This window comes from Marmota marmota, unplaced genomic scaffold (genome assembly GCF_001458135.2).
Source record: "Marmota marmota marmota unplaced genomic scaffold, marMar, whole genome shotgun sequence".
Classification (NCBI taxonomy): Eukaryota; Metazoa; Chordata; class Mammalia; order Rodentia; family Sciuridae; genus Marmota; species Marmota marmota.
Window position 1 is genome coordinate 5,895,879 of NW_026000205.1, and position 11,077 is coordinate 5,906,955.

The window sequence follows — 11,077 nt, forward strand, 5'->3', positions numbered from 1 at the left end:
AAAAAAAAAAAAAAAAAAAAAAAAAAAAAAAAAAAAAAAAAGGAGGGAGGGAGGCTATTCTCCTAGAGCACTGGGAATACCATTCCAGAGGGAGACACAGTATGGCCAAGGTGTGGGGGTGGGACCCAGAGGACTCCAGGCCACAGCTGCTGCCCGTTCCTGTCTCACCCACCGGTCATGCCCACTGGACATTCTGCCACCCATCCTGCTCACAAACCCAGAACTGAGCAGGCAAAGTTGGAATTTGCCCCTGGAGGCCAGGCTGAGGGGAGATTCTGTCTCCTGCCCAGGCTTCTAGATCTTCCAAGAGGCCTCTGAGATTCTTCAAAGAAACCTCAAGGCTCAAGAAAGTCCCCTCTGACAACTGCTGACCTTGTCTCACGCCTTCCTAGTCTAGATGAGGGAACTAGGCCAGAGGGACTTGGGGTCTCATTCAAGATCACACAATGGGATCCTGGTTGGCATCCAGGCCACTCAATTCCCACCTCAAGCCAAAGGTGGCAGAATTAGAGCCAAAGGGGAGACAGGCAGGCAAAGTCAAAGACTAATGATAATTGCTCCAGAGAGTCATTAAGAGCTCCTTTCATTCATGGGGAGACTAACGCACAGAGAAGTTAGGTAGCAGGCTGAGAATCACACAGCTATCAAATGGCAGAGCCTGGCAGCCTCCCTCCAGAACCACGCTCTTTCTCAACCAGCTGCCTCGGCTGACCACCAGGCCAGGTGGAAGGGTCTGCGGCTCAGACTCTAAAGCCAAATCCCACCAACTGTATGACCTTGGGCGGGTCTCCCACTCTGAGGGGCCACACCATACTTACCTTCTGGGGCAGCCAGCGCCCCCAGGAGCACCAGGGCAGGGAGGAGCCGGAGCATGATTGAGACCAGAAAGGAGGAAGCAGGACACAGGTGTCCCAGCCTTTTATTCAAGGGCCTTGTCCAGGGTGGCAGCCCCAGAAGAGGGAAAGCAAATAGCCCAGTGAGATAGGGGCCCCACCCAGCCTCCCGGCTGCTAGGACACCTAGTAGGAGGGAGGGGGTATAGGGTACACCCAGGTGGGGAAACTGAGTCCTGAGAGGCACATGGCAGGAGCCCCAAGCTATTTCATGAGGCAAAAGGACATATGGACGAGCTGTTATCTTAATAATTATTATTAATAATAGGTTGCCTGGGGCTGGGGCTGGGGCTCAGTGGTGGAGCACTTGCCTGGTATGTGTGAGGCACTGGGTTCCATCCTCAGCACCACAGACAAATAAAATAAATAAAATAAAGGTAGTGTGTCCACCTACAACTAAAAAAATAACAATAACAGGTTGCCTCGTGACTCCAGACAGATGTTAGCTCATTAAGTCCTTGCAATAGCACCACCAGTTGATCATCCCTTAATCCACAAGCCCAAAATGTGAAATGCTCCAAAATCTGAAATTTTCCAAGCACAGACATGATGCTATAAGTAGAAAATACCCCCATCACAAGACTTTGTTTCATGCATGAAATTATTAAAATGTTGTGTGTATAAAGTACATCGGCAACGAATGAATTTCACGTTTGGAGTTGCTTCCCATCCCCAAGACATCTCATTATGTGAATGCAAATAATCCAAAATCTCAGAAAATCTGAAGTCTGAAACACTTCCAGTCCCAGGCATTTCAGTTAAGAGACACTCAACCTGGACAAGCCACTATTATTAACCCCAGGAGAGAGACGCAAAATCTCTGGCTGTCAGTCAGCTAGGTCAGGTTATTGTCAGTGGCAATTCTGCCCCATAGCTAGGGTGGCATATGAGCAGCCTCCATGGACCCACAGCCTTGCAGTTGTGGAACAGGGGGTTTCTGGGAGGAACCAGAAGCCATGGGGGTTCTCAAGGTCTCCAGGCGGCAGATTTTTCCCAGCCAAATCTGGACATATCTAAACTGAGTCTCCCCCTCTGGTAGACAGAGAAACAAAGGCACAGAGCAGTCAAGGGCTTTGTCCAGGTCCACAAAATTCAGGATTTGAACTGAACTTGGTGGCACACGCCTGTAATCCCAGCGACTCTGGAGGCTGAGGCAGGAAGATCTAGAGTTCAAAGCCAGCTTCAGCAATGGCGAGGTGCTAAGCAACTCAGTGAGACCCTGTCTCTAAATAAAATACCACAAAAATAGGGCTGGGGAGGTGGCTCAGTGGTCAAGTGCTCCCGAGTTCAATCCCTGGTACCAAATAAAACACACAAACCCTCAGGATCTGAACCTCAGTCTCTCTATCCACTGAGCAAGAGCAAGATTGGCCTACCCTAGCTGGGTGACGTCCTTCTCACCCTCCTGCCCATACCCACGGATGGGCCATCTTGATTTGTCCATCTGTTCAATGGGAATGAACAGAGGGCACTGTGGTGGCACTCGGGGCATCTCTGTAGAAGTCACCCCTTCCTGGAGCCTTGGACTCCTGCCGAAAGCCCTGCTGTGAAGATGGAGTTCTCTGAGGTGTGACCCTAGGATTGTCCCTTCCCCTCTTCTGGGCCTCAGTGAGTTCATCTGCTGAACGGGTTTAGCCACAGGCTGCGGGGCGGGGCGGGGCAGTGGTGATCGCAGCGAAGGCTCCCCAGTGGCTCAGCCCTGTGTGAACTCACAGCAGCCAAGTCCCGGCTTCAAGGTGCTTCTAGAGGGGGAAGAACGCTTTGGAACCAGGCAGCCGGGTTGACGTTCCAGTTCTGCCACTGCTGCCTCTGAGCTGCGTGGCCTTGGGCAAGGCATTTGGAGCCTGGAGTTCCCTCGCGTGTAAAATGGGGTGACTCCAAGGACCTACATCAAGGGGTTACTGCCAGGAGTCAACGAGTTGATGCATACAGAGCACTTAGGAAGCAGGCACTAGCTGTGGCTGTCACTGTCGTCATTGATAATTGAGCAACATAAATTTGACTGGTGAAAGAGGCAGGCTGAGGTCGCCGCTCCCCTTGGCTCAGAGGAGAGATCCCAAGCAAGAGAAAGGACAAGTCCAAGGTCACCCGCAGCCTCTGGGGCTTCCAGACGCCGGGTAGGGTCCCTCCATCAGTGTGTACATTTGAAGAGCTTGCTTTGGAAAGGTGCCAACCCGGAGGAGGAAAGACAGAATCCTGGCAGGCGCTGGCTTCTCTTGAATGGCTACTGAAGCAGGAAGAAGTCTGGGGATTGGGTTCATTCACTTCCCTCCTGGACAATCCAGACCCCTTGATTCAGGAAAGGTGGGCAGAAGGGAGAGGGAGTCAGGGCAGCTCCCAGAGCTTCGTGATTAGAAGCCAGTCTCCCCAGAGGCTATCAGGCTGGGGATAAGGAGTCACTGTACAAACAAAGGCTTGTGGGGTAAAGAGTGAAGGGCAGGCATGCCGGGACGTTTCCCTGTCCTTCGTTTGGAACTGGAGGTAAGGGGACGTCAGGCATCAAGTTACTTAATGCATACACATTTTAAGCAAGTATGGGCACATTTCCTGCATTTCTACGCTGCAATGTTCTCGACCTACTATTCTGACCCGAGATTTTCACACTTGACAGTCATGTAACCTGAGTTACATAAGGCATGTCCTCTCTCTCTTTTCTGCTGGGTGCCCACACGTTGCAGGGTTAGGCAGGCATCCTCCCACCATTTGATATCCCAAACTATGCTGCAAAGAACTTTGTGTCCGTCTCATTTTGCAAACGTGCCAGATTCCCAAAAGTGGTAAGTGGTCTTGCTCCATCCAGACAGGTTTTCGATGTTTATAATTTTGAGAGCAATTGCAAAGTTACCTTCCGTAGGGTTGTACCAATGTAAACTTGCACCCACACCCTGGGCAAAGATCTGGTTTTTCACAGTCTCTCCCAACTCCATATATTCTCAAACTCCTTGGTTTTTTCTTGTGACTCCTGAAGGCGTCAATGTGCAGCTCCTGCCAACAAGAGATGGAGTCTATTTCTCTTCTTCTCTTGAATCTGAGTGGGTCTCATAACTTCCTTTGGCCCAGAGAATGTAGCACAAGTGATGTTACCTGAGTTCCGAGCCGAGGCCTGGAGGACTTGCAGCTTCTGTGTCACCCTCTTGCTGCAGGCACCCTTGCAACAGTGGGCGAGTGGGGCCTGGATGGCCTCCTGCAGGACGGGAGACCGTGCGGTTTCCATGGAGAAACCTTGGACTGCGGCCATCACTGTAATGTGAATGAGGCCGTCTGTCTCAGTTTGAGCTGCTATAACAAAATCCCACAAACCAGGTGACTTATAAAGAATAGAAAGTTATTTCTCTCCTTTCCGGAAGCTGGAAAGTCCAAGATTTAGGTGGCATCAGATTCGTTGTCTGGCGGGGCCTTGCTTCCTGGTTAGTAGAGGCATCTTCTCTCTGCTTTCTCACGTGGTAGAAGGCTCAAGGCAGTGGTATGAGGGCATTAACCCATTTAGGAGGAATCTGCCCTCATGATCTAATCCCCTCCCCAAGGCTCCCCTTCTGATACCATCACCTTGGGAGTTAGAATTTCAATATCTGAGTTTTGGGGGAGACACAAATATTCAGATCATAATTCCATCTAAATCTAACCAGGCCTGGCCAAAGCAGCCTAGACCAGAGTAGCCCAAACCACTCACAGAACCATGAAATTTAATACTTGTGGTTTGTGGTGCTGGGGATCAAACCCAGGGCCAAGCTCCCCTAACAACCCGCACTGAGCTACACCCCAGGCCATACCTATTGGTTTTAAGTCCTATTTGGGGGGGCTCTTTTTTTAAAAAAATATTTTTAGTTGTAGTTGGACACAATACCTTTATTTATTTATTATTACGTGATGCTGAGGATCGAACCCAGGGCATCACACACGCGAGGCAAGTACTTTACCATGGAGCCACAACCCCAGCCCTTTGGGCTGGTTTTAACAGCAGAAGTTAAATGGTGTAAATTTATTTTATTTTACACTGTGCTTCCTTTCCTGTCCTTCGCTGGTGGTTTTATTGGTTCACAGAAGTCTCATTAGTTTCCTGTGACTGTTGTAACAAGTTCCAGCAACTCAGGAGGCCTAAAACACAAGAACCCGATTGTCTACCAGTCTGAAATCTCCGAAGTCAAGAAATCCCAGATCAGGGTGTCAGCAAGGTTGGGGTCCCTCCAAACCCTGGAGGGGAATCCTTCCCCGCCTCTTCCCAGTCCGTGATGATTGGCTGTCAATCTTCAGTATCCCTTGGCTTATAATTGCATCAGTCCCGTCCTGGTCTTCGTTGTCACATGGCCACCTTCCTGTGCTGCTGTCTTCACATGGCCACCTTCTTACAAGGACACCAGTCATGTTGGATGAGGAGCCCACCCTGCTCCAGTATGACCTCAGCCTAGTGAATCATATCTGCAGCAAGCTTGTTTCCAAATAAGGTCGCTTCCTGAGTCATGGGAGTCAGGATGTCAGCTTATCCTTTGGGGAGAAACACATCCATGCCCTGATAGAAGTTCCATATGTACTGCTCGTGCAGCTGGGTGGTGCAAGGAACTGCAGAGTGCTAGGGGCGAGGAAACTGTTCTCTGCCCCCTCCACAAACTGTGTTTTTCTCTGAGTCCCTCTTCTCCCTATATCATCCCTCCCCCCATGAAGCCAGAGAAGGGCAGGCCAAAGAGGTCTATTGAGGATGAGCTGAAGGAGGCTGGGGATGGAGAAAGAATGGGAGGAAACTTCTAGCTCCTGGTCCTGACCCAACCTCCAGGCCAGCAGCCTTCGACATGGTGGTTATGAGCTTGGGCAGTAGAGCCAGCTGCCCGGGTTCAAATCCTCGCCCCCACACGCCCCAGGCTAACCAGCTGCAGTGCTGGGATGGGATCCCAGGGCGCTCTCCATGGGCGACATCCCCAGCCCTTTTTGCTTTTTATTTTGAGACAGGGTCTTGTCAAGGTGCCCAGGCTGGCCTCATACTTGAGATCCTCCTGCCTCACCCTCCTGAGTCCCTATAGGCATGTGCCACTATGCCCAGCTCGCAAGCTAATTCAGGGTGACTGTGCCTCTTGTCCCAGTTTCCTGTGGCTGCTCTAACCAACTAGCATAAACTGAGTCGAATAAACTGTGGAACTTTATTGTCCTCTAGTACTGAAGTGAGTCTCAGCAAGGTGTCAGCAGGGTCCTGCTCCTACAAGAGGAGATGCCAGGGGGAGTGATTTTCTTGTGCTTTCCAGTGGCTCTGTCTTCCTGCTCCCCTTGGCTCTTGGCCCTTCACCCGTCCTCACAGCCCCAGCCAGCATCCCTCTCTGACCCTGGTTTCCTTGGCTTCTGTCTCACGACCTTCTTCACGTCTGTCTATGGTCACAGTTCCTTGTCCTTGTACAGGGACACTTGTGATCTTATTGAGGATCCATCTGGATCAGCAGGATAATGTCCCCATCTTAAAATCCTTAATTTAGCCATGCATGGTGGCACACACCTGTAATCCCAGTGGTTCAGGAGGCTAAGGCAGGAGGATCGCAAGTTCAAAGCCAGCCTCAGTAACCTAGTGAGGCTCTAAGCAACTTAGTGAGACCCTACCTCAAAATAAAAAAATAAAAAGGGCTGGGGATGTGACTCTGGAGTTAAATGCTCCTGAGTTCAATCCCTGGTACACACACACACACACACACACGCACACATCTTTGATTTAATCACTCTAGCAAAGATTCCCCCCCCCTTTTTTTCCTGTAAGGTGACATCAACATGTCTCAGAGTTTAGGACCTGGATATCTTTAGGGGGCATTATTCAGCCAACCACACCTCTCTGAGCCTCAGTTTCTTCATCTGTAAAATAGGACACGGTAAGGAATCACCAGGTAATATAGATAAAGTCCTTGGCAAAGTACCCTACATCACATAAGGCACTCAACAAAATTGAGTGAGGAAGAAACTCCCTTCTGAGCTGGGCACGTAACCCCAGCACCTTGGGAGGCTGAGGCAGGAGGATCGCAAGGGACCAGCCTCAGCAATTTAGTGAGGCGCTAAGCAACTTAGTGAGACCCTGTCTCAAAAACGAAAAATAAAAAGGACTGGGGATGGCCCTCAGTGATAAATGCCCCTGGGTTCAATCTCCAGTGCCCCCCAAAAACAGACTCCCCTCTGGATCTCTGCCTGGAAAATGGAAAGAGAAGGGTATTGGCCTCAAGGGTTTCTCAGCTCTTCCTCTCCCTAGGGAGGCCCTGGGTAGAGAGGGCCTCTGTGTCCAGGAGGTGGCCAGGTAGCCCTGCCCCTGCCATCCACGCCCCAAACCAGATAAGGGCCCTGTCTCCCCAGCAGCCGGGCGTCGGGGTGGTGGTGGCGACATTCCACAGGGCAGAGAAAGAACATCAGCGAGTCCCAGACACGGGCACATGCACACACGCACAGGGACACAGTCACAGATTCACAATGTCTCTGTCTCTCTGAGGGCCACTGGGGGTCACATTCTTACTCTCGCCTGGTCACTCCTCCCCACTCCATCTCCCTCTCCCCACCCCCTCTCTCTGCGCCTCTGACCCTTTGTCTGTCCCCCTTCTAGTCTGTTCCTATCTTTCTTGTTGTCTCTTGGTCTCTCCCTTGCTTTGTCTCTCCTGCTCTCTCACTGTCTCTGTCTCTGCACAAATTCCTCCTCTCCTTTGTCCGGGGAAGCCCCCCGAAACCCAAGGGCCTCACTCACAGCCCCGGCAGGCACGAGCTGGGTGAGGCCCAGGTGAGTCACGGGGAGGAAGGAGGGGACATTCCTGCTGCTTTTCTTGAGCTGTCAGGGCCCTGACCCCTGCCTGTCCCTCCCTCCTTACGTCACCCGGAAACTTACAGGTGTGTGCTGGTTGAGGGAGAGGCAGAGAGAAGGAGTCAGAGAAAAAGACGGACTCAGAAACAGAGAGAGACGGAGAGGGAAGAAGCAGAGACAGAGAGACAGAGAGACAGAAAGACAGAAAGAAAGACACGGGGCAGAGAGAACTTGAGGGAGCCAGAGAGAGCAAGAGAGAGGGTCAGAAACAAAGGAAAGGGAGGAAACACAGAGCCACAGGGTGGGGAGGGGCCAGAGCTATGTGAGGTGGGGTGAGCTCCAGGTGAATTCCCTCATCCTTAAATAAAAAAGGAAAGACCGGCTTTGAGGTCACCCACCAGGTGACCACAGCTCACCTACAGCTCTGAGGGTCCTCATCCCTGAGTTTTCTTTTCACTGGGAGATGTCTGCCTCCCACCCACCCCAGACCCATTTTACAGGTGGGAAAACTGAGGATCAGTGGAGGAAAGCATCTTCCTGAGATCATCTGGAGCCCGGGGCTGAGCTAGACCTCAAACCTGCCTAGACCAGCACCCCCGCTTTCTATTTCCCCACCTCATTCACATTAACGTCGTGTTCAGACTTCACGCCATCCCCAAGGGGTGCCCTGTTTTCCAGATGAGGAAACAGGCTCAGAATAGAGGACCGTGTTGGCGCAGGGTGACCTACCCAGGGTGAGCTTCACTGAAACTGTCGTAGTCTGGGGACCCCCTGCACAGTGAACCACTGGGCCCCACCTCTTACAAGAAAGGATTTACTTTATCTTATAAGTATTAGCTCAAAGCTTCAGTGAATTAATAAGAATCACAATAATATAATCATTTTGGTAGAGGTAGTTAGTCCTCGTAGTTCCTAGATCTCACCAGGCACATTCTCACCCCAGGGCCTTTGAACTGTCTGTTCCTGCTCCCTGAAAATGTTTCCCCACACTTCTGCAGGATTTCTTCCCTCACTTGTCAAATGCCACCAGCTTGGGAAGCCCTTTGGATCACCCCACCTAAAACAGCTCACTCCTCACCTGCACCCTTGTGTCCCTTCAGCCTGCTTTGTTTTCTCCATTTGCTTATCACAGTGGAAGATGAGATAGCGAACACCTACTCCCCAGGGACAGTGGTACAAGGGTGGGAACTGCGCTTTGTTTCCTGCTGTGTCTCTGGCTTCTGGACCAGTGCCCAGCACAAACTAGATCCTTGGTCAATGTGAAGGAATATGTTGGCTTCCACCGTGGCTAGCAGCTGTTCTGCATATTTCCCCTGCATTAAATTGCTGATTGGTGGAAACAGGAGGCTATCTTTTTGCCATTTTATTTTACTGTTTTTTCCCATTATTATACACATTTAGAAACACAGAGAAAAGAAGATAGAATGGCATAGTAAGCTCCTGTAAATTTGATATAGTTAATGCAATACTTGGCCTTTTTTATGTCTTTATTTTCTTTTAAAGTATTTTAAAGCAAATCAACATCGAGGATATTCACCCCTGGATACTTCAATGAGGACCTCTAAAAAATAAGAACTATTTTCCCACATAACTGCAAGACATTTTTCTTAACAGACATATCTATTGGGGGCTAAAATGTTTTAAGGTAAATGACCTCATGTCATTTCACATCCAAATATTTCCCAGCACAACTCAGCAATGAAGGCATTTTTTTTCTCGTAATCACAATACCATCAACACCCCCGATAAAGCTAATAAAAAAGTGCTATCTAACACTCAGCCACATCCAATCTACCGTGGCCACAAGTTTTATCCCCATTTTACAGCTCGGAAGAGTAATTGCCCCAGGTCCAGCAGGAAGAGGAAGAGCTGGGATTTGAACCCAGGCAGTTGGATGACGGCGCCGTGACCGCGGTGAGTCAGGTCCAAGCCACGTAACTGCCCAGCTCCCCGCCCCTCGGAGGGGAAGTCCTGTGGTGTGGAGGAGACCCAAGGGGAGGAAGGGGAGGCGCCCACGCATCTGCGGTGACTGAATCTTTAGCGAAACTTCTGGGTGGCGCCCCCAGGGCCACAAAACTGTCTCCTTCCCGGGAGGTCAGACCCAGAGGGGAGGCTCCCGGAGGCCGGCCGAGAACCGAGCATGGGCCGCCCGCCGCTGCCGCTGCTGCCGCTGCTCCTGCTGCTGCTTCAGACCTGCGTTCCAGGTAGGGGCTGGGTGTCCCCGGCCGGCGACACGGCGCTGCCACGGGTCGGGTGGGGATGTGGGGGACTCTGGTTGGTCGGAGCCGCAGGGCTCAGTTCTCGGCTCTGAAAATGATCATGATCCCCGTGAACCCTCACGTGGCTCAGGAGCCGGCACTGGGCTAGTGCTCAGGGACTCGTGGAGCCGGCGGGGGCGGGGGGCGCACGCCTGTCATCCCAGCAGCTCCCGAGGCTGAGCATGAGGGCCACAAGTTCAAAGCCAGCCTCTGCCACTTAGCGAGACCCGAGAATAAAAAATAAAAAAGGCTGGGGATGGGCTCAGGTTTGAGCGCCCCTGGGTTCAAGCCCTGGAACAAAAAATAAATAAATAAAAGAAAGAAAAAGAAAAGAAAGAAAGAAGAAAAAGATAAAAGAAAAATACTACTTGAAGGAAGATATTTAACCAGGGCGACCGTTTCGCGAGTGCTTTCTTCATTCAGGCGCCCTTCTAAGCTCCTTTGCAATTTCAAACTAGGCAGATGGCACTATATTAATCCATATCACAGAGGACACTGAGGCACAGAGAGGTTAAGTAACCGGTCTGAGATCGCACAGTCCATTCTTGAATAAGTGGGGTTCTGACACCCCCCTCCCCAGCGGCGCCCCACGAGGCTCTCTACTCTGTTGGATCCAGGGAGGGCAGCGTCGCATTTTACAAAAAAAAATCTAAAGAGACTGGAGCCAAGCATCTCAGAGCTAGGTGCTGAGAGACCCCTGGACTCGTCCCTCGAGGACACTTCCCTTCTATACCCACTCACGGACACCACGGTCTCACCCGCTTCCCCCGGAAAAGTGTAGGGCAATGGGTTTGAGAAATAAGAGGAAATGGGAAATACACTGAGTCAGGTCCAGATGGCAGCGGCGGTGTGTAGGGGGGGTCGGGGGGGATGAGGTGCTGCTGCTGCGGCTGCAATGAATAACTTAGAGAGCTCTCGGCACCGCGGGAGGCCGGGAGTGAGTAATAACTCAGAAACTCGGGGTGAAAGGGATGTCTGGGAGGCCCGCTGGCGGGAATAGGGCCCTGGACAAGGAAAGTGGACAGGGTTAGGGAGTCGGCCCGGAGGGCTGGAGGGCCGAGACCCACACCCGGAGAGCTACCCTGCGCGTCTAACACCTGGGCAGAGGGTCTGGGGGCGGGACTAGGCTATCAGGGAGGAGCTGGGGGCGGGGACAGAGGGGCGGGGGGGGGCTAGGGG

At 51.6% G+C, this 11,077-nt stretch overlaps 1 protein-coding gene across 3 annotated transcripts in view; it reads left to right on the plus strand.

Annotated features, from left to right (window-relative positions):
- The first annotated feature begins 9,597 nt into the window (after positions 1-9,597).
- The window catches only part of Plaur (plasminogen activator, urokinase receptor), a 15,264-nt gene continuing 13,784 nt past the window's right edge, over positions 9,598-11,077 (plus strand). For 2 of the 3 annotated variants that reach the window (XR_007343059.1, XM_015496748.2), the window contains exon 1: positions 9,600-9,844. Coding sequence is in view for 2 of the 3 variants with exons in the window: in XM_015496748.2 (XP_015352234.1) it covers positions 9,781-9,844 (64 nt within the window). In the remaining variant the exon portion in view is untranslated. Of the gene's footprint in view, positions 9,845-11,077 lie in introns of all 3 variants that reach the window. The other variant, XM_048790764.1, reaches the window with a different exon arrangement.